The following is a 27,137-nucleotide window of genomic DNA, read 5'->3' as shown; positions in this document are numbered from 1 at the left end:
AAATAATAAAATTTATAGGCAGCTCTTATTTTACCCGCCTCCCTTAACCTCCTGTGAGAATCAGGAGCAGCAGCATGCAATTCAGCCCCACGAGCCTGCTCTGTACATCAGTAATGACAAAGCTGATTCATTCTTGGCCTCAAAACTATTGGGTGGCACGGTGGCATAGTGGTAAAGCTACTGTCACACAGCGCCAGAGACCCGAGTTTGATCTTGACAACGGGTGCTTGTCTGTACAGAGTTTGTACGTTCTCCCCGTGACCTCGAGAGTTCAAGAGAGTTTATTGTCATGTGTCCCTGATAGGACAATGAAATTCTTGTTTTGCTTTAGCACACCAGAACATAGTAGGCACGAATACAGAACAGATCAGTGTGTCCATATACCATTGTATTAATATATACACACATGAATAAATAAACTGATAAAGTGCAATTAAACAGATTATGGGCTATTAATGTTCAGAGTTTTGTCCGAGCCAAGTTAATAGCCTGATGGCTGTGGGGAAGTAGCTATTCTTGAACCTGGTCGTTGCAGTCTTCAGGCTCCTGTACCTTCTACCTGAAGGTAGTGGGGAGATGAGTGAATGGTGTGGTGTGGGTCCTTGATGATGCTGCCAGCCTTTTTTGAGGCAGTGACTGTGATAGATCCCCTCGATGGAAGGAAGGTCAGAGTTGGTGATGGACTGGGCAGTGTTTACTACTTTTTGTAGTCTTTTCCGCTCCAGGGCGCTCAAGTTTCCGAACCAAGCCACAATGCAACCAGTCAGCATGCTCTCTACTGTGCACCTGTAGAAGTTGGAGAGAGTCCTCCTTGACATACCGACTCTCCGTAATCTTCTCAGGAAGTAGAGGCGCTAATGTGCTTTCTTTATGATTGCATCAGTGTTCTCGGACCAGGAAAGATCTTCAGAGATATGCACGCCCAGGAATTTGAAGCTCTTGACCCTTTCCACCATCGACCCATTGATATAAACGGGACTGTGGGTTCCCATCCTACCCCTTCCAAAGTCCACAATCAGTTCCTTAGTTTTGCTGGTGTTGAGAGCCAGGTTATTGTGCTGGCAGCATTTGGTCAGTCAGTTGGTCGATCTCACTTCTGTACTCTGACTCGTCGCCATCAGTGATACGTCCCACAACAGTGGTATCGTCAGCGAACTTGATGATGGAGTTCGCACTATGACCGGCTACGCAGTCATGAGTATAGAGTGAGTACAGCAGGGGGCTAAGCAAGCAGCCTTGAGGTGCTCCCGTGCTGATTGTTATCGAGGCTGACACATTTCCACCAATACGAACTGACTGTGGTCTGTGAATGAGGAAGTCGAGGATCCAGTTGCAGAAGGATGCGCAGAGACCCAGATCTGAGAGCTTGGTAACCAGGTTGGAGGGGATGATTGTATTAAATGCCGAGCTGTAATCAATGAATAACGGCCTGACAGTTTTTGTTGTCCAAGTGGCCCAGTGCAGAGGGAGGCAGAAAGATAAAGACCATTTTAGCCCACTAGCCACACATTTCCTCCCGACTCCTAGTCTGTGCCCGTCTTTTTTGCTGACCGGATTTGTTTAATTTACCCTACACACCCGAGTCACAGGGCTGCAGTATTCCCACCTGCAACCCTGTGACCATGCTCACCCTCTACCTGCGCCACAACCTGGCAGATCATTTTAAACCATACCGAGTAGTGTGAACAAATCTCCTGCATGGATCATTTTCCCCTTCCAGGTTAGGTTCAACCCACTTTTCTCACACAGGTCCACCTGGTCCAGAGGTAATCCCAATGATCCAAGTACTAAAAGCCACCCCCTCCCCCTCCACGGCAGCAACACTTTAGCCACTGGTTCATCTGTCATCTCCTATTTCTACCCCTTGCTAGCACTCGGTGCAGGGAGCAATGCCCTGGTTATGAGCCTAGAAGTTCGGCTTTTTAACCTCTGCCTAACTCCCTAAACTTACTTTGCATCCCTGTTCCTACTATATTGGTTGTGCCAACTGGCTCTGGCTCTTCTCGCTCTCCCTTGTGTACCTGATCCAAGACATCACTAACCCTGGCAGAAGGGAAACAACTGACTATTCTAGAGTCGGTTTGTCAAGGAGGACTCTCTCTAACTTCTACAGGTGCACAGTAGAGAGCATGCTGACCGGTTGCATCGTGGCTTCAAGGGCGGCACAGTGGGGCAGTGGTAGAGTCGCTGCCTTACAGCTCCAGAGACTCGGGTTCGATCCTGACAATGGGTGCTGTCTGTGCTGAGTTTGTATGGTCTTCCTTGGCCGCATGGGTTTTCTATGGGTGCTCCAGTTTCCTCCCACATTCTAAAGATGTGCAGGCTTGTCAGGTTAATTGGCTTCTGTAAAAAATTCTCCCTGGTGAGAGCAGGATAGAACTAGTGTACAAGTGATGGCTGGCGGTGTGGACTCGGTGGGCCAAAGGACCTGTTTCCATGTTGTATCTGTCAAACTAAGTTAAAACATCACTGCTTGCCAGGTTACCCGCTCTGCCCCCCTCACCCTCCTCACCCCATTGCTCTGATCAGAGCCATCTTCAGTATCATTTGTTAATTTGTGTGGAATTTATTTCCATGTTATTAATGTCTTTTTCCTGCTCTGGCTTCAGGATAAATATTTGTTCAAGGAGCTTTCTGACACGGTGAATACAACCACAGGGTCCTTTCTTGATAGCTTACTGCTAATTTGCATTTGTTTATGATATTCTCTGTTCTTGCTCAGCTGCCCGATGTGAAATCTTTGATAAAAGATCGCATTGCATGATCAATGCACCTTGTCTGCTCTCACCTTGTGTTGCTGTGAGAGAATCAATGTGTGTCAAATATTATGTAGCCTTTGGCTTTGTTTTCTTTCAGTTTACTATGAAGTAGTTTAAGGTACTATATTTTCTTTGAGTCGACGGAAAACAAAACTTTGAATGGTTCAGAAAGTTCAGTTAATATTGAGTATAAATCTGCAGGTCATGCAAATATAATGCTAACTATTATGCAGATGAGCAGTTATCCCATGACCCACGTGACAGTGTGTGATTACAGAGGACGTTTGTAGTGAGGGCAGAGATTGTGATTACTGAACATGTGTCTATGCGGTGAATCTCTTAAGAGGCTTTATACTGGAAGCTTGTGACCAATGAGAAGAATTTTGGAGCTTAGTACGTGGTGTTCTACGTAGCCGTGTGAAACTGTTTTTCAGCAGCCTGGTAAATCTTTGTCTGTGCCAAATGGGTCATTTGGAGCCAATGTAATATCAGGTATTTCTGTCGAAACATGAGGAGCCTTTTATATAAAATCCCGTGAACAGAGACTCTTATTCTGAACTGGTTCGACAGCTGTTAGCTATTGCAGTGTGAAGCTGCAGTTTGGATTAGATCACAGTGTTTTGCTTATATTTGTGGTGCACTGGAGATAGTGGCACGGCCATCTATTGTCACAGAGCTGCATCAGGATCAGACTTGGCGTTTCATTCTAAAACCGGCAGCGATTGCAAAAGGGTGCAAATGAGTGATGGTGAGTAGTATTGAGAAATAAATCTGGGGTCGTGGTATAATTGTAGGAAGGAAAGCTGTGCGACAGCAATTTTCCTTTCTTCAAGGTTTATTTTATTTTTATTAAATGTTAATTGATGAGTTTATTTCATGTTTTATTCTGAAAACAATTACCAAATCTTCCTAAAATATCTGTCGTACTAATAATTGAGCAGCAAGATAAAAATCGACATCATCTGATCTGCCTGGTGGCTTTTCTTTGTTTATTTGTCAGAAAAATTAATGACTGCTGGAGATAGACATTTTTTTTCTTGATAAAAATTTTTAAATGATGTGATTTAATTGCAATATTCAATGTATTTTACCACAATTTAAAATATATAATATTAGAAAATATTAATTGTGGAACCTATATTTTGTCTGCAAATGAAATGGTTAAGAATAGAGTATTCTGCACAAAATTGATAATTTGGACAAATATGGTTATTCGCCTGTTATTTGAAGAATTCCACCTCCAAAAATACTCCGTGCTGTCAAAATGCTGGAGACATAAGTCATGAGGAAAAATCTAAGCAGCTATTACCTAGGTGGATTTACAAGCTAAGTGAAAAGATTTAGCATTTCAAACATTGTTTTGTTATTGATTTGTGATTATATTTGCAAATAATTTGAACAATACGGAATGGTCCAATATCTTGTAACGGATTTGAAAGGCATGAATGTATTGGATTTGAGGGATTTGTGGTTGACTATTGGTCCCAATGAAGGAGGCCAGATGTCGTAAAAATCATCATTCATTAATACTAGGGGGAAAGAAGGATACATTATCTTGGGGGTGACAATTGTCCAGGATCTTCATTAACTGAAGCACACTGGTGCAAATTTAAATATCATTGTAAAAGAAAGGCGGCAGATTGTCTGATTTAAAGAACAATCTTCAGCATATTGATTTCTTAACTATTTTTTTCAGCGTGATGATATTGCGTGTGCACAATAGAATCTTTCATTGAAGCTTTCACATTCCAACCTCTTTTGTTAAATGGTTCGGGTGAAATTCAAAGTGAGAATGTGTGTGAAAAACACAAACTGAATGAGAACATACAGTAGCTGTATATACAGATATTGTTGATTAAGAAGTGCACTTGATACGCTGGACATTGAGAGCAAGCATTAAAGGATTAAGGCTGACAAAGCAGCTTGGAGCTGTGACTGTGTATTAAATTAGAATATTTTCCTCTTACTGAGTTCTGTAGCATATTTTCAAACTTAAAAAAATATATATTTTAACAAAATTAATTGAAACAACTTAGACATAAATGTAATTGTGTTGGTTGGTAAGTTTGCCGACAACACCAATATTGGCGAAATTGCGAAGAATGAGGAAGGTTGTCTAAGTATACAGGGGGATATAGGTCAGTTTCAGAAGTGGGCAGAGAAATGACAGATGGCGTTTAATCCGAACACTTGTGAGGTGTTGCAATTTGGGACGCTGAATGTAACAGGAAAATATACAATTATTGACAAGAGCCTTAACAGTATTGATATGCAGAGGAATTTTGGGGTCCAAGCTTTCTTTCCCACCACCCTGCAATCAGTCTGAGGAAGGGTCTCGACCCTAAGAGTCACCTATCCATGTTCTCCAGAGATGCTGCCTGACCTGTTGAGTTACTCCAGTATTTTGTGCATTCTGTTGTATTTGAGTTTGACGATTGTATTTATGCATGGTTTGTCTGATCTGTGGGATAGCATGCTAAACAAAGCTATTCACTGTATCTTGGGTAGCTTAATGGACCTGTCCCACATAAGCGACTGCTGGCAACTATGTGGCGACTGCAGTTGCCACATAGTTGCCACATGTTCGCAGGTGGTTGCGGGGGAGTCGCCTTCATGGTCGTGAGGAGTTCCCGCATTCTGGGAACGTTGAAAAATTAGCGGTGACCAGAATGAAGCCGCCATGGAGAGTATCGAGAATTCTCGTGCCATAGGTGGGTTGCCAGGAGGTCAAAGGTTCTTGTAGGTTTTCGCCAGTGCTGACTGGTGAATTTCATTGGCTCATTTGGAAAAAAACGTAAGCATTAGTTTTCCGAACCAAGGATAACCGACCGGTAAGGTCTCCCCCATTCTCCCCCCTTCTCCTCCCCCCCCCCCTCTCCTCCCCCCTCTCCTCCCCCCCTCTCCTCCCCCCCTCTCCCCCCCCTCTCCCGCCTCTCCCCCATCCCCCCTCTCCCCCCTCCCCCCCTCTTTTAAAGGACTTACATGACCCTTCCCGTATACTGTGTTTTCACCGTTTGAATTACAGAGCTAAAGTTCCTGGTCATTGCGGTGTGTGTCTGTTTCACATTGGCTTTGCACCGTGTAAATTTCACTCAGACAGCGCTCCCCCTGCTTGCCCTGTCGCCCGCATGCATAACAGACTGGTGAAGGGAGCAATGTGTGTGCGTTCCACTCTGACAGTCGCCGTTCCAGTCGCCGGTTATTCAGGCGACTACTGGCGACCTGACAGTCGCCGGCAGTCGCCTGAAAAATCTCCTAAGTGGGACAGGCCCATAAATCTACTTTGTCAGGCCTTGGGGTTTTATCCGCCACAATATGTTTTACAACCGTTAATACCTCCTCATTGATAATTCGTCTTGGATCTGAGACATCATAGCTCCCAAGCCTCAATTCCTTAGCTCCATGATTTATTTTTCCTCAGTTAAATCAGATGAGAAGTATTCATTTAATATCTCTTGTGGTTCTAAACAAAGATGACCATGCTGACCGTTAAGGGGACCTATTCTTTTACTAGCCAGCCTTTTACTCTTAATTTACCTGAATCTCTTGCAAATATCCTTTACCTTGCCTACCAATTCTATTTCATGTCATCTTTTTGCCCGGATGATTGCTTTCTTAAGCGTACTCCTACACTTCCTATACTCGTGAAGGGATCAGTTTGATTCTGCCTGCCTCATTGTGACATGTGTCTCCTCTTTCCTGACCAGTGCCTCAACATTTTGAAATTCCCTAATCTTGTCAGCCTTACTCTTATACCTAACAGAAACATGCTGTTCTTGCCGTCTTGCTGTATCACTTTTGAAAGCCTTCTTACCATCTATCCCCTTAACGCAACATGACGGTGCGGCTCTCCTTGATAACCCTCCTTTCCTCCCATTCTATATTTGCTTTGACCATCTGTCCCGTCAGACTCAAGTGTGCCTTTTTCCAGGGCCACTGTGCAGAAGTTAGACCAGCCTTCCTGAGGGTGAACCCATGGAAAGCAACTGACCTGGATGGAGCACCTGGCCGCATCCTTAAGAATTGCGCGGACCCGCTAGCGGTTGTGTTCACGGATATCTTTAATCTCTCCCGACTGTTCTGAGGTACCCACATATTTCAAGAAGGTCACTATCATCCCGGTGCTGAAGAAAAGCAAGGTCTATGCCTTAATGACTACCTCCCAGTGGCCTTGACATGCTTTGACAGGCTGGTTATGGAACACATTAAATCCAGCCTACCATGCAATCTTTTAGTTTTTTGTTTTGGAGATACAGCGCTGAAACAGGCGCTTCGGCCATCTGAGTGTTCGCCGACCAGCGATCCCCGCACATTAACACTATCCTAGACCCACTAGGGACAATTTTTACATTTACCAAGCCAATTAACCTACAAACCGGTACGTCTTTGGTGTGTGGGAGAAATCTGATGATCTCGGTGAAAACCCACGCAGGTCATGGGGAGAACGTACAAACTCCAAACAGATCTGTTGCCGGGATGGAACCTGGGTCTCCGGTGCTGCATTCACTGTAATGCAGCATCTCTACCGCTGCGCTTCCGTGCCGCCCACTGCAGGTTGATTCACTGCGCCACCGTGCCACCCATCTTGATCCACTGCAGTTCGCCTACTACCACAACAGGCCCATGACTGATGCCATCTCCCTGGCCCTACACTAATCCCTGGAACACCTGGATAAGAAAGACACATATGTCAGATTTATATTCATAGAAGACAGCTCTGCTTTCAATACCATTATTCCATCCAAGGACATCTCCAAACACGTGGTACTCTGAGTCAGCACTCACCCCTGCAACTGGATCAGCGATTTCCTGACCAACAGACTACAATCAGTGAGGATAGGGGACAAATCATTCTCAATGATAATCCTCAATACTGGTGCCCCGCAACGATGCATTCTCAGTCCCCTTCTTTACTCCTTATACACTCATGACTGTGCAGCCAAATACCAATCCAATCAGTGTAAGGGTTTTGGCCCGAAACGTTGCCTATCTCCTTCGCTCCATAGATGCTGCTGCACCCGCTGAGTTTCTCCAGCATTTTTGTGTACCTTCGAATTAGCAGATTACACTACCCAAGTGGAACTGCTATCAAATAATGATGAGATGGAGTATAGGAAGGAGATCGAGAACCTTATAACCAGGTGCCAAGACAACGACCTTTCCCTCAATAACAGCAAGATGAAGGAGATAGTGATTGACTTCAGGAGGCGAAGCGGTACACATAACCCTGTATACATTGACGGCACCGAAGAAGAGATGGTTGAAAGCTTCAAGCTCTTCGGAATAAATATTACCAGCAATTTGTCCTGGACCAACCATATCAAAGCAACAGCCAAGAAAGCACACCAATGCCTCTACTTCCTTAGAAGGCTTAGGAAGTTTGGCATGTCTCCAACAACCAGTACCAACTCCTACAGAAACGTTTTATTGAGATGCATCACAGCATGATTTGGGAACAGGTCTATCCAAGACCGCAAGAAATTGCAGAGAGTTGTGGATGTATCCCAAACCATCACGCAAACTAACCTCCCTTCCATTGACTTCATCTTCACTTCATGCTGCCTCGGCAAGGCCACCAACATAATCCAGGACCAGTCTCACCCTGGTCACTCCCTTTTCTCCCCTCTCCCATCAAGCAAGAGGTACAGAAATTTGAAAAAGGATACCTCCAGATTCAGGGACAGTTTCTTCCCAGTTGTTATCAGGCATCTGAACCATCCTATCACCAACTGGAGAGCGGTCCTGACCTCCCATTTACCTCATTGGAAGTCCTTTGAACTGTCTTTAATCAGCCTTTACTGAACTTTACCTTGCATTAAACGTTATTCCCTAATCCTGTATCTGTAGCTATGGCCAACTAGATTATAATTATGTTTAGCCTTTTCGCTGATTGGATAGGACACTACAAGAAGCTTTTCACTGCACCTTGGTACACATGTCAATAATCCCCTCACCTGTGATCAGCTATCACTTGCCAGGATTTGTCTGACCCACACTCCCTTCAGGATTCCTCCCACCCCACCGCCCACCACGATCATAGATGTTGGTCACTGTTCACAATTATCAGGTTTGTCCAATTATAGAAATAGAATTTGTAGTTTGGGGGAATTTTAAAATACATTTCTAGAACAACCATTGATTCATCATCAGGTCAGAAATGAGATTGGCGATGAACTGCGCAATGATTCCTTATTTAACAATGTAATTTATGCCTGTGTTCTGTGCCTGTATGCAGTCTGAAGAAGGGTCTCGACCTGAAACGAGACCTATCCATGATCTCCAGAGATGCTGCCTGACATAGAGACATATAGCGTGGGTACAGGCCCATTGGCCCAACTAGCCCACACCGACCAAACATTTCCCATCTGTACTAGTCCCACCGGTCTGTATTTGGCCGATATCCCTCTAAACTTATCCTATCCATGTACCTGTGTAAATATTTCTTAAACGTTTCGGAGCAGCCTCAGCCCTTGAGCTTGTCCAACAAGTCTGAGCCTTGCTCCCCATGCAGACGACAGTGGGGGCTGTGGGAAGGATGAGCAACCTAACCACCACACTGTGGATCAGGGAGCCATCCAAAAGCGGGGTAGAAGAGACACGTAGTTGTAATTGGGGACACTATAGTCAGGCAAATAGAAACAATTCTCTGTCGCAAGGATCGAAAGTCCCGAAAGCTGCATATAGTACAATTAGAAATTGTCAGGCACAATTCTGTGGGCATCACAGAGTCGTGGCTGAAAGAGGATCAGAACTGGGAGCTGAATATTCATACATATATATCCTATCGAAAAGACAGGCGGGTGAGCAGAGGGGTTCAGGTGGCTCTGCTGGTAAGGAATGAAATCGATTGTAAGAAACAATAAAGGATGAGAAGATGTAGAAACCTTGTGGGTAGATTTAAGAAATTGAACGGGTAAAAAGACCCTGCTAGGAGTTATATACGGGCCTCCAAGTATTAGCAGGTTGAACACAAATGACATCAGGAAATAGAAAAGGCATGTAAAAGAGATATTGTTACAGTCATCATGGGGGATTTCAATATGTACTGTATGTAGACTGGGTAAATCTGGTTAAAGAGTCGGAGAGTCAGACAGCGCAGAAGTAGGCCCTTCGGCCCAGATCGACCAAGGTACCCCACCTACACTAGTCGCAGCTGCCTGCCTTTGAACCATATCCCTCTAAACCTTTCCTATCCATGTTTTCCATCCAGCAGGTTGGTACTGGATCCCAAGGGAAGGAATTTATAGAATGCCTATGAGATAGCTTCTTAGAACAACATATAGTCGAGCACACGAGGGAAAAGACAATTGTAGATTTGGTGTTGTTCAATGAACCAGACTTGATTAGGGAGCTTGTGAAGGAACCCCTAAGAGGCAATGATTATAATATGGTAGAATTCAACCTGCAGTTCAAGAGGGAGAAACTGAAATTGGGTGTATCGGTATTACTGGTGAGTAAACGTAACTACAGAGGCATGAGGGAGGAGCTGGTTAAAGTTGATTGAAGAGGGACCATAGCAGCAATACTAGGAGTTTCTCAGAGTAATTCATAAGATGCAGGATCTTTTCATCCCATAGAGGAAGGAGCCCGATGTTGGGGCAGTCCAGAACCTGGGGCCACAGTTTAAGAATAAAGGATAATTTATTTAGAATGGAGATGAGGAAACACTTTTTCACTCAGAGAGTTGTGAGCCTGTGGAATTTGCTGCCTCAGAGGGCGGTGGAGGTTGGTTCTCTGGACACTTTCAAAGAGGAGCTGAATAGGGCTCTTAAAGATAGCGGAATGGCCTACTGCTGCACCTTTTGTCTATTGTGTATTGTCTAACATACTTAGGGGAGAATGAGGCCACTGTGGCCGACAAAAGAATTCAAAGATAGCAGAAAAGCAATCAAAGAAGCGATAGATTCTGGCATGGCGAAGATTAGTGGGATGCGAGTGATTTGGGAAGCATTTAAAAACCACAGAAGGCAACTAAAAAAGCAATAAAGAGAAAAAAGATCAAATATGAAGGAAGGCGAGCCAATAATATAAGAGAGGATATCAAAAGCTTTTTCAGATAATAAAGTGTAAAAGAGAGGCAAGAGACGCAAGTATTGGAAAATGACACTGGAGAAGTAATAATGTGGAACAAAGAAATGGCAGGTGAACTGAATAAGGTTTTTTGCTTCAGTCTTCAATGTGGAAGACACCAGCAATATGCCAGAAATTCGATAGTCGGGACAGAAGTGAGTGCAGCTGCTATTACTGAGGAGAAGGTGCTTGGTAAGCTGAAAGGTCTGAATGTGGATAACTCACCTGGACCAGAGACATTACAACCCAGGGTTCTGAAATAGGTAGCTTTTGAGATTTTGGAGGACTTAGTGGTGATCTTTCAAGAATCACTAGAGTGTGCAATAATTCCAGAGGACTGGAAAATCACAAATGTAACTCCAGTGCTTTAGAAGGGAGTGAGGCAAAAAAATTAAAGTATAGGCTGGTTAGTCAGACTTCTGTGGTTGGTAAAATGTTAGAGTCCATTATTTGAGATGAGGTTTTGGGGTACTTGGAAGCACTTGATGATAAAATAGGCCTAAGTCAACATGGTTTCATTAAGAGGAGATCCTGTCTGACAAATCTGTTATAGTTTTTTGAGGAATTTATGAGCAGGGTAGACAAATGAGAGTTGGTGGATGTTGTTTACTTGGATTTTAAGAAGACCTTTGCTAAGGTGCCACATGTGAGTCTGGTAAACAAGATGGGAGCCCATGGTATAAGAGGCAAGGTGGGAATATAGGGGGCCTTTTCTGGTTGACTGTCAGTGACTAGTGGTGTCCCACTGTGGTCCACATTGGGTCCTTTTCATGTTATATGTTAATGACCTGGATGATGGAATTGATGACGTTTGGCAAAATAAGTGGCAAATGCAATACAGCATCGTCAAGTGTATGGTCATGCACTATGGTAGAAGGAATAAAAGCATAGACTACTTTCTAAATGGAGAGAGTATTCTGAAATCGGAGTTGCAGAGAGATTTGGGAGTGCTACACGATTCCCAAAAGATTAATTGGCAGGTTGAGTTGGCAATAAGGAAGGCAAATGCAATGCATTTCGAGGGGACTAAATTATAAAAACAAGGTGGTAATGCTGCGGTTTTAAGGCGTTGGTGAGGCCCTATTTGGAGCATTTTCAGGCCCCATATCTGATTAAGGATGTGCTGGGTTTGAAGAGGAGGTTAATGTGAATGATCTGGGAATGCTTGGGTTAATATATGCATAGCATTTGAAAACCTCTGGGCCTGTACTCGTTTGATGAGCATTGATCTCATTGAAACCTACCGGATTATCGAAGGCCTCGATAGAGGGGACGCTGAAAGGATGTTTCCAGTAATGGGAGAGTCTGGAACCACATGGCACAGCCTCAGAATAAAAGGACGGACCTTTAGAATGGACATGAGGAGGAATTTCTTTAGCCAGGGGGTGGTGAATCTGTGGAATTAATTGCCACAGACGCCAGTGGAGGCCAAGGCATTGGGTATTTTTAAAGCGGAGATTGATAGGATCTTGATTAGTAAGGGTATCAAAGTTTATTAAAGAATTAAGGGACAAAAGTTTAGGGGTAACATGAGGGGGAACTTCTTTACTCAGAGAGTGGTAGCTGTGTGGAATGAGCTTCCAATGGAAGTGGTGGAGGCAGGTTCGATTTTATCATTTAAAAATAAATTGGATAGGTATATGGACGGGAAAGGAATGGAGGGTTATGGTCAGAATGCAGGTAGATGGGACTAGGTAAGAGTAAGTGTTCGGCACGGACTAGAAGGGCCGAGATGGCCTATTTCCGTGCTGTAATTGTTATATGGTTTATGGGAAGAAGGCGGGAGAATAGGATTGAGAAGGAAAAAGAGATCAGCCATAATCGAATGGTGGAGTAAACTCAATGGCCTAATTTAGCTCGTATGTCTAATAGCCTTATGGGACTCCTGCATTATCTGACTGCACTGTCTGCTTCACCTGGTGGCTGGCCATTGCTTTTTTGCCTGTGTGGCCAATAATTTAGAGTGAACCATGTTCACAATGTCCTCAGTGAACCCACCATTCCAAATGTGTAATACGGGCAATTAGGAGCCACAGCTGGACACTCCCCCTGCACATAACAGATGACTATTGAGATATGTAAAATACTGAGGACCATAGATAGCGTAAAGGCAATTTCAAACTTTTCCAATGTCCTACTTTCCGTTGCCATTACTACACAGGCAGGTAGATCGTACGCAGACGATAAAAAGAAACGGATCCTCCAGTCGTTATTTTCAGTTTAATTGATTCTTTATTGAAGTAGTTGTACGGACAAAAAAATGAATATACCAGATCCTCTTTATTCTTATACAAATTGTAGCTTTTTGTTCTTACTATCTGATCTGGTAAGAACTGTATTCTCTCCCGTGCCTACTTGTCTAATCTGGCCACACACCCCTGGTATGATATACATAACATTCATCTACGTTTCAAAAGCCCACCCCCAAGCATTCAAAATAATACTGTTAGAAATATCTAGACAAAATAATAAGATGCTAACAGTAACTAGCCTAAGCATGAGTGGCTCCTACAGATAGGGTGGAAAGTTACAGCCTTTTTCCCAGGGCAAGTGAGTCTGAAGCTAAAGGGCTGGGTTTGATATGAGGGGATAGATTTAAAAGGGTTATAGGGGCAACATTTTTACAAAGCCTATGGTGAGTTTGTGGAACGAGTTACCAGAGGATGTTGTGGAGGCAATATAACTACATTTTAGACCGGTCCATGGAAATGGACCCAAACCACGCCCTCCCCAGGTACCTTCCCCTGCAATCACCTGTCCCAATACCTCCTCCCTCAACTCTATCCATGGACCCCGAAAGTATTTTCAGGTTAGGCAGAGGTTCACTTGCATCTCCTCCGACTTCATTTACTGTATCCGTTGTTCAAGATGTGGACACTTATACATCACGAGACCAAACGTAGAATGGGCGATCGTTTCGCTGAACACCTTCGCTCATTCTGCCTCGACCTAGCTGACCTTCCTGTTGCTAAACACTTTAATTCCCACACTGAACTTTCTATCCTAGGCCTCCTCCATTGTTAGAGTGAGTTGGAGGAACAGAAGCTCATATTTCGCTTGGGCAGCTTACAGCCCAGGGGTATCAATATGATTTCTCTAACTTCAAGTAACCCCTGCATTCCATCTCCCCACCCAAGTCACACCAGCTTTTTGTTCTCACCTAGCTATAGCTAACAATGACCTGTTTCCTTTAAGGGCCTGTCCCACTTGGCCGTCATTTACGCGACAGGCCGGTAGTGACTGACGCGCGACGGTCGCGCACGTCATCATGCGTCCGCACAGCCGTCTGGAGCGCATGACGTCATTTGAAGATAGACACAAAATGCTGGAGTAACTCAGCGGGAATGACAGCATCTCTGGAGAGAAGGAATGGATGATGTTTCGGGTCGAGACTCTTCTTCAGTCTGGAGTAACTCAGCGAGACAGGCAGCATCTCTGCATTGGAAGGAATGGGTAACATTTGGGTTTCGACCTGAAACATCACCCATTGCTTCTCTCCAGAGATGCTGCCGCTCCCGCTGAGTTACTCCAGCATTTTATGTCTATCTCCAATCGTCTTGGCCTCGCTCTTGGAGTAGGAGTGGGGGCGGATCCGGATCCTCAACGGCCGTGAGCCCCAGGCCGAGTTCGGCGACCGTTTGCCTGCTTCTGCTGCAGTTGGAGGTGAGACGTTGCACCGCGCCAGGGTCTTGGGCCTGTCCCACTTTGGCCGTCAGTTACACAACAGGCCAGTGGTGCGCAAAGATTTCGTTCAGGACGGAGTCCACACTCCCCCACGCCACTCCATGCGCCCGTCCCGCGCTACCCACGCGCTACCCACACACGACCCACAAATTAGCAGGTCTCGTAAATGGCGCACGAATGACGGCCAAGTGGGACAGGCCCTTTTATCATTGTTACTTTTTTGCACATCTTTCATTCTTTCATTTATTTTTCACCCAGAGAGTTGTGAATCTGTGTAATTCACTGCCATCGAAGGCAGTGGAGGCTAATTCACTGGATGTTTTCAAGAGAGTTAGATTCAGCTCTTAGGGCTAAGAGAATCAAGGGATATGGGGAAAAAGCAGGAACTGATTCTGGACGATCAGCCATGATCTTATTGAATGGCGGTGCTGACTCATAGGGCCGAATGGCCTACTCCTGCACCTTTTTTATTAATGCTTCTATGTTTCTATATCTCTCTACATCATCGTCTACATCTCTCATTTCCCTTTCCCGTGACTCTCAGTCTGAAGAAACCTCCCCCATTCCTTCTCTCCAGAGATGCTGCCTGTCCCGCTGAGTTACTCCAGCATTTTCTGTCTATCCATGGAACGTTTAGAAGGATATGGGCCAATCACAGGCAAATGGCCCAGAGAGACATCTTGGTCAGCAGGGATGTTTGGGCTCAAGGGCTGTATAACACAATGATATGGGATTGCTGGAGACCCAAGACATGTGCCTGAATTCCTACATAGAGCAGGAGAATCATGCCACAGGACATGGATGAGCTTCGTATCGTTAGGGTTGTCATGGTAGGGGATTTAAACTTTCCCAATATTCTCTAGGACTGCCAGAGTGCCAAGAGTTTTAAAGGGGTGGAATTTGTCAAATGTGTTCAGGATGGTTCCCTTGGGCAATATGTACAGGGCCCTACAAGGGAGTGGGTAAAGCATCACTAATGGGTCTGTCCCACTTACCTGACTTTTTCGGCGACTGCCAGCACCCGTCATAGGTCATTACAGGTCGCCGAAAATTTTCAACATTTTGAAAATCCAGCGGTGACCAGAACAAGGTACAACTCTTTGGGCGACTACTCACGATCATACAGGCTTCACCCCGGGACATGTCGCTGGGGTGTCACCTGTATGGTCGTGAGTAGTCTCCTCAGTCACCCAAAGAGTCGTGGCATGTCCTAGGGTGAAGCCTGTATTATTGTGAGTAGTCACCCAAAGAGTTGTGGTGCCTTTCTGGTCGCCGCTGGATTTTCAACATGTTAAAAAAAGAAGCACGTCAAGTTTAAGAAGTTGGCATCAGACATGAGGAATGTAAGTGAGTAGAAAAGAACAAGTGGGCGATTAGAAGGGCCAAAAGGGGCAACAAAATGTCATTGGCGTGTCGGATTAAAATCACAAGGCTATTTATACATATGTTAAAGACAAGACATGACCAGGTAGAAGGTAGCACTGCTCAAAGATGAAGACGAATCTATGCTTGGAGTTGGAGGATGTCAGGGAGGCACTAATAAACTACTTTGCTTTATTCAAATATTCACCGAGGAGGACAGTGAGATCAGTGTGGTCAGACGGTCAGCAAAAATATGCTAAGACGGTTTGAGAAGGAAGTGGTCCTGAGGCTCTTGAAGGCCATTAAGGTGGATATGTCCCATGGACCTGATGGGATCTACCCCGGGTTAATAAGAGAGGCAAGAGAGAGGATTACAGGGGCCTTGACGAGGATCTTTGGGTTTTTTTCCCCACAGGCAAGGTCACGGAGGACTGGAGAGTGACCAATGTTGTTCCTTTATTTAAGAAGGGAAGTAGAGATAATTCATTGAACTGCCATCCAGTGAGCCTCCCTTCGGTGGTAGGGAAATTATTGGAGAGAATTTGAGATAGGATTTACTCCCATTTGGAAAAGAATAGGCTAATTGGGGATAGCCATCATTGCTTTATACGTGGCAGGCCATCTCATCAAATTGATTGAGTTTTTTGAGTAGGTGATGAAGGAGATTGAAGCAGTGGATGTTGTATACATAGATTTTAGTGAGACATTTGATAAGGTTCCCCTTGGTAGGCTGATCCAGAAGATTAAGATTACTTTAATATGTTTTGCTTTACTTTTTACTTATACAGTTGGCCCACCGAGTCCACGCTGACACGCGATTAGCGCATACACTAGCACTAACCTACACACAAGTGACAATTTACAATTTTACCAAAGCCAATTAACCTACAAACCTGCATGTCTTTGGAGGGCACGGGGGTACCCAGAGGAATTACACAAGATCGCAGGGAGAACGTACACACTCCACTCAGACAGCACCCGTAGTCAGGATCAACTTGGACAGTAAGGAAGGCAGTTGGTAGATACAGTGGGATAGACAATAGACTATAGGTGCAGAAGTAGGCCATTCGGCCCTTCGAGCCAGTACCGCCATTCAGTGTGATCATGGCTGATCATCCACAACCAGTACCCCGTTCCTGCCTTCTCCCCATATCCCCTGACTCCGCTATTTTTAAGAGCTCTATCTAACTTTCTCTTGAAAGCATCCAGAGAATTGGCCTCTTCTGCCTTCTGAGGCAGAGAATTCCACAGATTCACAACTCTCTGTGTGAAAACGTTTTTCCCCATTTCCGTTCTAAATGGCTTACCCCTTATTCTTAAACTGTGGCCCCTGGTTCTGGACTCCCCCAACAAAGGGAACATGTTTCCTGCCTCTAGCATGTCCAAACCCTTAATAATCTTATATGTTTCAATAAGATTTCCTCTCATCCTTCTAAGAGTATAAGAGTCAGGAAGTCATGATGCAGCTCGATAGGACTTTGATTAGGCTGCATTTGGAGTATTGCATGCGGTTGTGATTGCCCCATTGCAGGAAGGACGTGGAGGCTTTGGAAAGGATGCAGATGAGGTTTAACAAAAGCAGCCTGGATTGGAGGATTTCATCTACAAGGACAGGTTGGCTAGATGGATTTTGTCTGGAACGTCTGAGGTAGAGGGGAGACTTAATAGAAGTATATAAAATTATGAGAGGCAGAGATAGAGTAGACAGCCAGAACCTTTTCCCAAGGTGGAAATGTCCAACACAAGAGGGAATAGCTATAAGGTGAGAAGGGAAAGTTCACTGGAGATGTGCGGGGCAAGTCTTTCGCACAGAGAGTGAAAGGGGCCACATTGCCAGAGGGATGTGGAGGCAGATACGATAGTAGTGCTTAAGAGGTTTTTAGATAGGCACATGGATGTGCAGGGAATAGAGGGATATGGTTCATGTACAGGCAGATGAGATCTGTTCAACTAGACATCATGTGTAGGAAAGAACTGCAGATGCTGGTTAAATCGAAGGTAGACTCAAAATGCTGGAGTAACTAAGCGGGACAGGCAGCATCTCTGGAGAGAAGGAATGGGTGATGTTTCGGGTCGAGACCCTTCTTCAGTCCTGTATCCACCCACACTCTAAAGGTCAACACATCTGTTGGATGTTTGGCTTTGGTATAAAAGTGTCCCTAGGGTGTATAGGATAGTGTTAAAGGGCGGGGATCACTGGTCAGCATGGACTTGGTGGGCCGAAGGACCTGTTTCCGCGCTGTATCTCTAAACTAATCTAAAACTAATAATTTGGATGAGGGAATTGTAAGCTTTGTGGCGAAGTTTGTAGATGATATAAAGATAGGTGGAGGAGCAGGTAGTATAGAGAAAGCAGGGATTCTGCAGAAAGACTTAGACAGGTTGGGAGAGGAGGTAAAGAAGTGGCAGATGTAATACAGCGTAGCAAAGTGTGGAGTCATGCATTTTGGTAGTAAGAATAAAAGCATAGACTATTTTCTAAATGGGGAGATAATTCAGAAATCAGTGGTGCAAAGTTTAGTTTAGTTTATTGTCACTTGTACCAAGGTACAGTGATAGGCATTTGTTACGTGCTAACCAGTCAGCAGAAAGACAATACAATTGATCCATTCACAGTGTATAGATACATGATAAGGGAATAACGTTTAGTGCAAGTAAAGGCAGCTAAATCCAATCATGGTTAGTCCGAGGATCACCAAAGTGGTAGATAGTAGTTCAGCACTGCTCTCTGGTTGTGGTAGGATGGTTTAGGACTTGGGAGTGCTGGTACTGGATTTCCAAAAACTTAATTTGCAAGTTGAATCTGCAGTAAGGCAAATGCAATGCTAACATTTATTTCAAGTCAAAAGTCAATAGTGTTCTATTGTCATATTACCCAGATAGAACATAATATGAAAACAGGAATGTAATGCTGAGGCTTTATAAGGCACTGGTCAGAGAGCGTTTGGATTATTGGGAGCAGTTTTGGGCCCCATATCTGAGGAAGGATGTGCTGGCATTGGAGAGGGTCCAGAGGAGGTTTACAAGAATGATCCCAGGAATGAATGGGTTCACATATGATGACCATTTGATGGCACTGGACCTGTATTCGCTGGAGTTAGAAGGACGAGGGGGTACCTCATTGAAACTTATCGAATAGCGAAAGGCCTGGATAGAGTGGATGTGGAGAGGATGTTTCCACTAGTGGGAGAGTCTAGGACTAGAGGCCATAGGCTCAGAATAAAAGGACATTCCTTTAGGAAGGGGATGAGGAGGAATTTCTTTAGTCAGAGGGTGGTGAATCTGTGGAATTCATTGCCACAGAAGGCTGTGGAGGCCATTTCAATGGATATTTTTAAAGCACAGATTGATCGATTCTTGATTAGTACGGGTGTCACGGGTTATGGGGAAAGGGCAGGAGAATGGGGTTGAGAGGGAAAGATAGATCAGCCATGATTGAATGGCAGAGTATACTTGATGATCCGAATTCTGTTCTTAAATCTTTATGAACTTATGACTGCGTGGGTTTCCTCGGGGTGCTCCGGTTTCCTCTCACATTCCAGAGATGTGCAGGTTTATTGGTTAATTGGCTTCTGTAAATTGCCCTAGCGGGTAGTGTAATCGCCCTTCATGGGAAAGTGTGATTACATAGAGCTAGTATATGGTTGATGGATGGAAGACATGGACTTGATGGGCTGAAGGGCTTGTTTCCACATTATATATCTGAACTAAATGTATCTAAACAACATTTCATCCATTTGGGCACATTGTAGCGAATCAGATTCTATACCAAAATTAATAATTTCTGTTGACTTGCAATCTTTGTGTGCAGCAGCACTGTCCAGTACTGCTGCAAGACTATACATTTGTAACATTAACTCAGAATATACAAGTTTTCACATGCCCATTTATTTCTCTTGAACTGCCCTCATTAATTGAACTATCATGCAATTTTATTTATTTATTTATTTGAATTTTTTATATATTTTTTTGTTTTGTTTATTTTATTAGAAGTTAATACAGTACAAAACATTACAGTGGAACCTAATTTTAGGTGTCAACTATGTCATACCGTAATCCATTCTATGTACAACCTCTAGTTTTATGTTTTGAGAAGGAAGTAAGCAAGACAAGAAAAAGAAAACAATAGAAAGGGGAAAAAGAGGAAAAATAGATGGTAGAGATTAGAAAAAAGTGAAGTGTGTATATAAAAAAAAAGAAAAAGTGGAAAGTAGAAATAGGAGAGAAGGCCCCTTAAAAGAGAAATTTTCAAATCTTTATTCGGAGATGTAGATCTATCCACGGCATGAACTGAAATCAGCAATCTTTACGGTACCGCTGCATCACATGATTCCAAAAAGTCGATGAAAGGAGATAAACTCCTTAAGAATTGGTCATATTCAAAAAACTAGATTCTACTATCACTAATTTTATATGGGATTACAGAGCACGCAGAATTCAATGAAAGCATTTGTGTAAACCTAAAGAAGTTGGGGTTTATCATTACCTAACTTTATGTATTACTACTGGGCAGTGCATATTAAGAACATAATGTACTGGTTGGATAGTTCCACTCAGCAGTTGGAGTGGATAAGAATGGAGAAAGAGGAGTGCTATCCGCACGATATAGGAACGATCTTGCTCTCACCGATAAAATTGAATAGTATAATATATAAGAAGAACCCAATTATTCACAATACAATAAGAATTTGGAAACAAATAAAAGTATCCTTGAAATTAAATAATCTATCAGTACTAACCCCACTAGTGAACAATCCCGCATTCAAACCATCTCTCATCGACAAAACATATCAACAATGGGATAGACTGGGGATTAGGAAAGTAGGGGATATGTATGAATTGGGTAAACTGTTATCATTTCAACAGTTAAAATTAAAATTTAAACTGAAGGATAATCAATATTTTAAATATATACAGATATGTGACTTTATGAAGAAATATATACATAGATTTCAAACTATATTTTTAGACCCTTAAGAAGAAGCAATGAATATTAAGGCTGATTCACAAAAACTAATATCATACTTTTATAATAATATATTAAATAGAGAATTACCCTCAACAGAAGCACTAAGAGAAGATTGGGAACATGAGCTAATGATAAAGATCTCGAAGGATAGATGGGAAAAGTATCTGATGAACACACATAATTGTTCTATTAATGCAAGACATAATTTAATTCAATTCAAATTATTACATAGACTATATTATTCAAAAACGAGGTTGAATAAATTTTATCCAAACGTCTCTCCCAGATGCGATAAATGTTTGTTTCAAAACGCTAATATAACACATTCATTTGTAGGATGTACAAAGTTGAATAAATTTTGGAGCGATATATTTGATATATTTACAAAGCTTTTTAAGTCCACAATAGAACCTAAAACGGAATGGATTATATTTGGAATAATAGTAGAAGATATCAATTTAAATAAAGACCAAAACATTTTTTTAAATTATGGGTTAATAATTGGAAAGAAATTGATACTTAAATTTTTGAAAAATACAACCATACCAACTGTTAAAATGTGGATTAGAAATATGATGGACATAGCAAGCCTTGAAGAAATGAGACTCCGACTAATAGATAAATATGACCAATTCTTAAGGAGTTGGTCTCCTTTCATCGACTTTTTGGAATCATGTGATGCAGCGGTACCGTAAAGATTACTGATTTCAGTTCATGCCGTGGATAGATCTACATCTCCGAATAAAGATTTGAAAATTTCTCTTTTAAGGGACCTTCTTTCCTATTTCTACTTTTTACTTTTTCTTTTTGTTATATACACGCTTCACGTTTTTCTATTCTCTACCATCTATTTTTCCTCTTTTTCCCCTTTCTATTGTTTTCTTTTTCTTGTCTTGCTTACTTCCTTCTCAAAACATAAAACTAGAGGTTGTACATAGAATGGATTACGGTATGACATAGTTGGCACCTAAAATTAGGTTCCACTGTACTGTTTTGTACTGTATTAACTTCTATTAAAATAAACAAAAAAACAACAAAAAAAAAAGAATTGGTCATATTTATCTATTAGTTGGAGTCTCATTTCTTCAAGGCGTGCAATTTTATAAACAACATTTCACCGTAGCAACCGTTACCTCATTCTATCAGAGATAATCCCTATGTCAAACCATCCCTCTCAAACCCTCTTTGCGATTTAAAACCAACTTATTTTCAAACTTTTTCAGACCCGAAGCATCGTCTGTCCATCCCCTCCACAGATTCTGCCCGACTTGCTGAGTTCCTCCAGCAATTTAGTATTGCTTTGGATTCCAGCATCTACTGTGTCTTGTGTCTTTAATTCCAAACTTGTCTGGTGCTGATAAAATATTTTTGAGCTGAATCTCGATCTGCTGTGACCAGCATTTTCTATCCACTGACATGTCCTTAAACAAATCAAATGAATGTTGGATAACACATGTAAATGCTACATTTGGTATTTCCTTGTTTGAATCAAACATTGAAGGAAGGCAGTGTTTCATATTGGAATGTGAATGTTCAGCAGTTTAAAGCATAAATTCCCATCAACTTGTGGAACTCAGTTACAGAAATATGCTGAAAACAAAATTTACATGGGCAGAGTTGAGGAACACTAATCAGTGAAGTAGCTAATTGATTTTGTTTACTATTGGCAAAAAAAACCTTGGATTTATTCAGTCATCCATCTTCTTAATTGACCTATTGACCTTCCATTAGTTTTGATAAAGATATGCCAAAAATCATTTAATATTATGGAAATCCTGATCCTGAAAACATTTTTTATGGATTGCAAAAAGGGTTCTTCCCTTTCCATATTTCCCTTGCCTCCATCCATGCATCCACAATCCCAAAAATTAACAATAACAAAAGAGAAATTGCATATTTAGTAGGTTCTACCCGAACAAGTTTTTATGCAAGCTGCTAGGTCATTAAACATTGCTCCAGAGAGGCTGTCTGACCCACTGAGTTACTCCAGTTTTGTATGTCTTTCTTCGGTCATTAAACAGTGTCAAGTTCAGATATTGAATGGTATATGGTCAGTTGCTAAATATGGTTAAATTTGAAATTCATTCCAATAAGTGTTTTTATTTTATTTCAATAATGCTCTAGTTTTGGTTTGTGCAGGAAGGAACTGCAGATACTGGTTTAAACCGAAGATAGACACAAAAAGCTGGAGTAACTCAGCAGGTTAGACTGTATCTCTGGAGAAAAGGAATGCGTGATGTTTCGGGTTGACACCTTCAGTCTGAAGAAAGCTGCCGACCCCTGAAACGTCACCTATTCCTTTTCTCCAGAGATGCTGTCTGACCCGCTGAGTTACCAGCATTTTGTGCCTATAATCATTTTGTTTTTCTGTTTTGTCCTTTGGGGATATATCACTGTAGAATTACATTTAAAGCACATATTTCCATGGTAATTAACTAAAATTGAGGTCTCTGTTGACATTGAGGCTTTAAGATGCAAAACAACACGTGAGCCTCGCCCTGTTCAATAGCATTCATTAATTATATCTCGGCAGCACAGAGTGAAAGCTTGTGCACTTACATCAGCATGACTGTTCTGTGTACCAACAATTTAAAAATCTCAGCGGCATACATAACCTCATTGTGTATTTTGTTGGCTAAATTAAAAACTGCTTCGATTCAATGTGGCTCTCTATTCACTCTGTAAAAGTGAAAGGAGTGCCATATTGAATCTATGTTTTAATATTCAAGTAAAATCAGCTGTGTAGTTGAAACACAGGGAAATAAGGTTTGGAAAATCACACAGCTTCTGAGTTTCATGGCAAAATTGCTAGATAATTTTTCAAATGAGCAGGGTTTTCCTGCAAGAGTCTTGAAAAAGGAATTGCAGTTGTGTGTAAAAGCAGAATTTATATGCATGAGAAATTTCACCTCTGGCACTGGCTGTACAAAAATGATGTCATCCGTGAGCTGATTGGCTGTTTGCACCAAGTAAAGGGGGAAAGGGTAAAGATGCAGGGATACGCTTCTGTTGTATTCATGGCGAGTATTTTGAGGTGGAGACGAGAATCAATTGTTATTGATAATTGACTGGCATTTGGTCATGTGATCTATTGGGAGCTTCTTGCATGAGAGGATTTGACAGCATTTTAAAAAAAAGGGATGAGACGGCTGATTTGCAAGAGGATCTGTGCCTGTAAGTTGTAGAATCGGGGCGGAAAAAGCAGAGAACTGATGACACAGTGGGAGGATGTGTAGGCTGAAGCACATACAAAAGCACGCACAAGGATTTGCTTCAGGAATGCATTTTGACATTTAAAAGGGGATTTAAAATGTCAGGACCATCAATTGGTATGCAAATTATTCTAGATTAATTTCAAGTGCTTGCTATAGAAGATTAAAAAAAGGCTAGATAATGCTATTTAACTCGAATGGTTATTTTTAATTTTAATTTTCTAATCACACTTGTGTTGGAAAATTATCATAGTATAAGAGTGATTTTAATTCTATTTTCCTCTTAATGAGAACTAGAAATTATAGATATTTATGTTTTCTATAAAATAAACAGATAAAAGCTTCGATGATGAAGAGTCAGAGGATGGAAGCAGACCATCAGCGAGTTCTACACTCAAGGCATCTGCTACCAAGAAAATGGGAAGTGGAAGCATTGGTGGGAAAAGATCAGCTTCGGCACCTGGTTCCAAAGGTACAGTGACACAGTTGTCATTTATTATTTAATTAAATTATATATTTCAAGCACAAGTGTAAGAAATGTGAAACATTGAGTGGAGAATTTATAATTCTTTTGTGAAGAAAATGGGGAGGCAGATGTTCACCAGTTCAACTTTAATAAAATGGTTTCCTTTTTTCTCACGTTACCCGAATGACTTGAGTTGACTTTTAAAAAGATAAATGTTTTCTAAAAGGATAAATATTTATTCCAGTGTTTTAAAGATATTCCAGGAATATCTTTAAAAGTTATTACAATAATTTTTCATGTTATTTGCTTGCCCACTTTCTTAATCTACTTTTAATTTCCTTATCAGTGCATTGGTCATCCGGCGCTGAATTCTGAAATATTCCAGTCTTCAGGTTTACCACTTTATTGCAATATAATGTTTTTCCAATGATTGATATTACCTTTAACCTCTCCTGGAGTGACAATTTTCATTTGGGTATATTGAGGCCCAAAGAGATATCTATTACTTGGAAACTATGTGTTAATTCGTTAGCCATTACTGTTGAATGTTCATATATTTTATTGTTATTTCCAAACATTATGAAACTGTTAAATATCTCATGGCTTCATGGTTTGTCTTATTCAGATTTAAGATCCTGGTTTCAGATTGAAATACTGATTTAAAGTCATGACAATATCAAATTATATTGTGTTCAATTTTGTCAGAATGCCCTTTATCTACTAGATTTTCAATTAACTTTCTTTCCAAATCCCTAACAACTTGTTTCTTCACTGTCATTTAGTCATAGTGTAATATAGTACATAACAGGCCCTTCTGTCCACCATGTCTATTATAACCATCAAGTTCTATCTATATGAATCTCATCAGCACAACATCGCTTTTCATTCTTTGAGAGAATATTTACCTCCCTCACCTTCACAGGCAGAATGTTCTAGATTGTAACCACCCACTGGGTGAAAAGATTCTTCCTCATATTCCCTCTACCCTTCTTATTCATCATCTTAAACCTATGATTTTATTTATCTGTTCTCTGAGATTTCTCTTTTGTCGTTTTTGTATTATCCACCATCTATGCCACATAGTTTTGCATGACTTTTCTAGGACACTTTCAGTCTCCTCCTCTCCAAGGAAAACAAAATGAGTCTATCCAGTCTCAATCCAGACATAATTAAAACATTTCCAGGCAATTTCTTGGTGAATCTCCACTGCACTCTCTCTGGTGTATTCACATTCTTCCTGTAGTGTGGTGCACACAATATTGCAGCAGTGGCCTCACAATATGTTTTATATCTTGTACCAAAATCTCCCTGCTCTTACACTCTTTGCCCCAACTAATAAGGACCAACATTCCATCTGTCCAGGAAGGAGCTGCAGATGCTGGTTTAAACCGAAGATAGACACAAAAAGCTGGAGTAACTCAGCGGGTCAGACAGCATCTCTGGGGGAAAGGAATAGGTGATGTTTCGGGTCGAGACCCTTCCTTTTTCTTGACCACCTGTGATTTCCCCTTTCAACGTTACACCAAAATTCCATTGTTCCTCAGTTTTCTCCAGACCCCTATCATTCACCCTTATTAGACATCTCAAAATCCATCATCTCATATGTATCAGGATAAATTCTACCTGCCATTGCATTGCCCAATTTGCCACCTGACCAATATCTTTCTGTAACTTAAGACTACCTTCCTCACTCTGAACAACACCATATTCCTCATAAATAGACTCAATGTGCTGGAGTAACTCAGCAGGTCAGGCAGCATCTCTGGAAAAGGATAGGTGACATTTTGGGTCAGGACCCTTCAGACTAAAGTACTGTCCCAACCCGCAACATCACCTATCCTTTTTATCCAGAGATGCTGCCTGACCTGCTGAATTACTCCAGCACTTTGTGTCTATTTTTGGTATAAACCAGCATCTGCAGTTCCTTCCTGTCACACCACGTTTCTCGTGTTGTCTGCAGACATACCACAATGTAGTTACAATCGGCAAAAGTCCCAGCACCAATCTCTGCAGTACTACACTGGTCACAGATTTCCATTTACAAATGCAACTTGAACCATCACCATCTGTCTTCTAATACCAAGGCAATTTTGTTTCCAATTTGCCTCCTTGCCTTTGACCCCATGGGTTCTAACCTTTTAGGAAAAGTCATCTGAAGCCCATGTAAATTACATCAATTGCACTGCCTTCATCAATGCACTTCATTACCTGCTTGAAAATACACCTCCCCCAACTTAACCATGCCGCCTATCTTATCAAAAGCCTTACTCTAGCCAATGTAACCACTCTGTCCTCATCCAAAAAATCAGTAATCTCTTTAGAAAACTCAATTCAATTAGTTAGATAGGATCTCCTAACAAGAAGTCGGTATGGATTCTCCCTAATCAATCCCTGATTTTAGATTAGTTTTCTCCCTGAACATTTTCTCCAACAATTTTCCTACTAGTTTCACTGGACTAGGACTACTTGATTTAGTCTTGCAGCCCCTATCGATTAAAAGTCACAGTGAAGATTTAAATATCTTCCTCTGGATCCTATCAATCTCTTGCTTTGCCTCCAATAAGATACATTTCAATAGGTCTTGGTGTTTTATACAACTTTATTCCTGCTAAGAC

At 42.0% G+C, this 27,137-nt stretch overlaps 1 protein-coding gene across 27 annotated transcripts in view; it reads left to right on the top strand.

The window, feature by feature from the left end:
* Window positions 1–27,137, top strand: part of clasp2 (cytoplasmic linker associated protein 2) — a 348,555-nt gene that overhangs the window by 108,370 nt on the left and 213,048 nt on the right. For 24 of the 27 annotated variants that reach the window (XM_033020019.1, XM_033020014.1, XM_033020023.1 and 21 more), the window contains exon 8: window positions 24,391–24,528. In XM_033020019.1, coding sequence (XP_032875910.1) covers window positions 24,391–24,528 — 138 coding nt within the window. Of the gene's footprint in view, window positions 1–3,135; window positions 3,508–23,839; window positions 24,019–24,136; window positions 24,174–24,390; window positions 24,529–27,137 lie in introns of those variants that run through there. The other 3 variants (XM_033020022.1, XM_033020020.1, XM_033020021.1) reach the window with 3 other exon arrangements.

The sequence above is a fragment of the Amblyraja radiata genome, chromosome 4 (genome assembly GCF_010909765.2).
Source record: "Amblyraja radiata isolate CabotCenter1 chromosome 4, sAmbRad1.1.pri, whole genome shotgun sequence".
Lineage (NCBI taxonomy): Eukaryota > Metazoa > Chordata > Chondrichthyes > Rajiformes > Rajidae > Amblyraja > Amblyraja radiata.
Note: the sequence above shows the minus strand (reverse complement) of the source record. Positions and strands in the feature narration are given on the sequence as shown.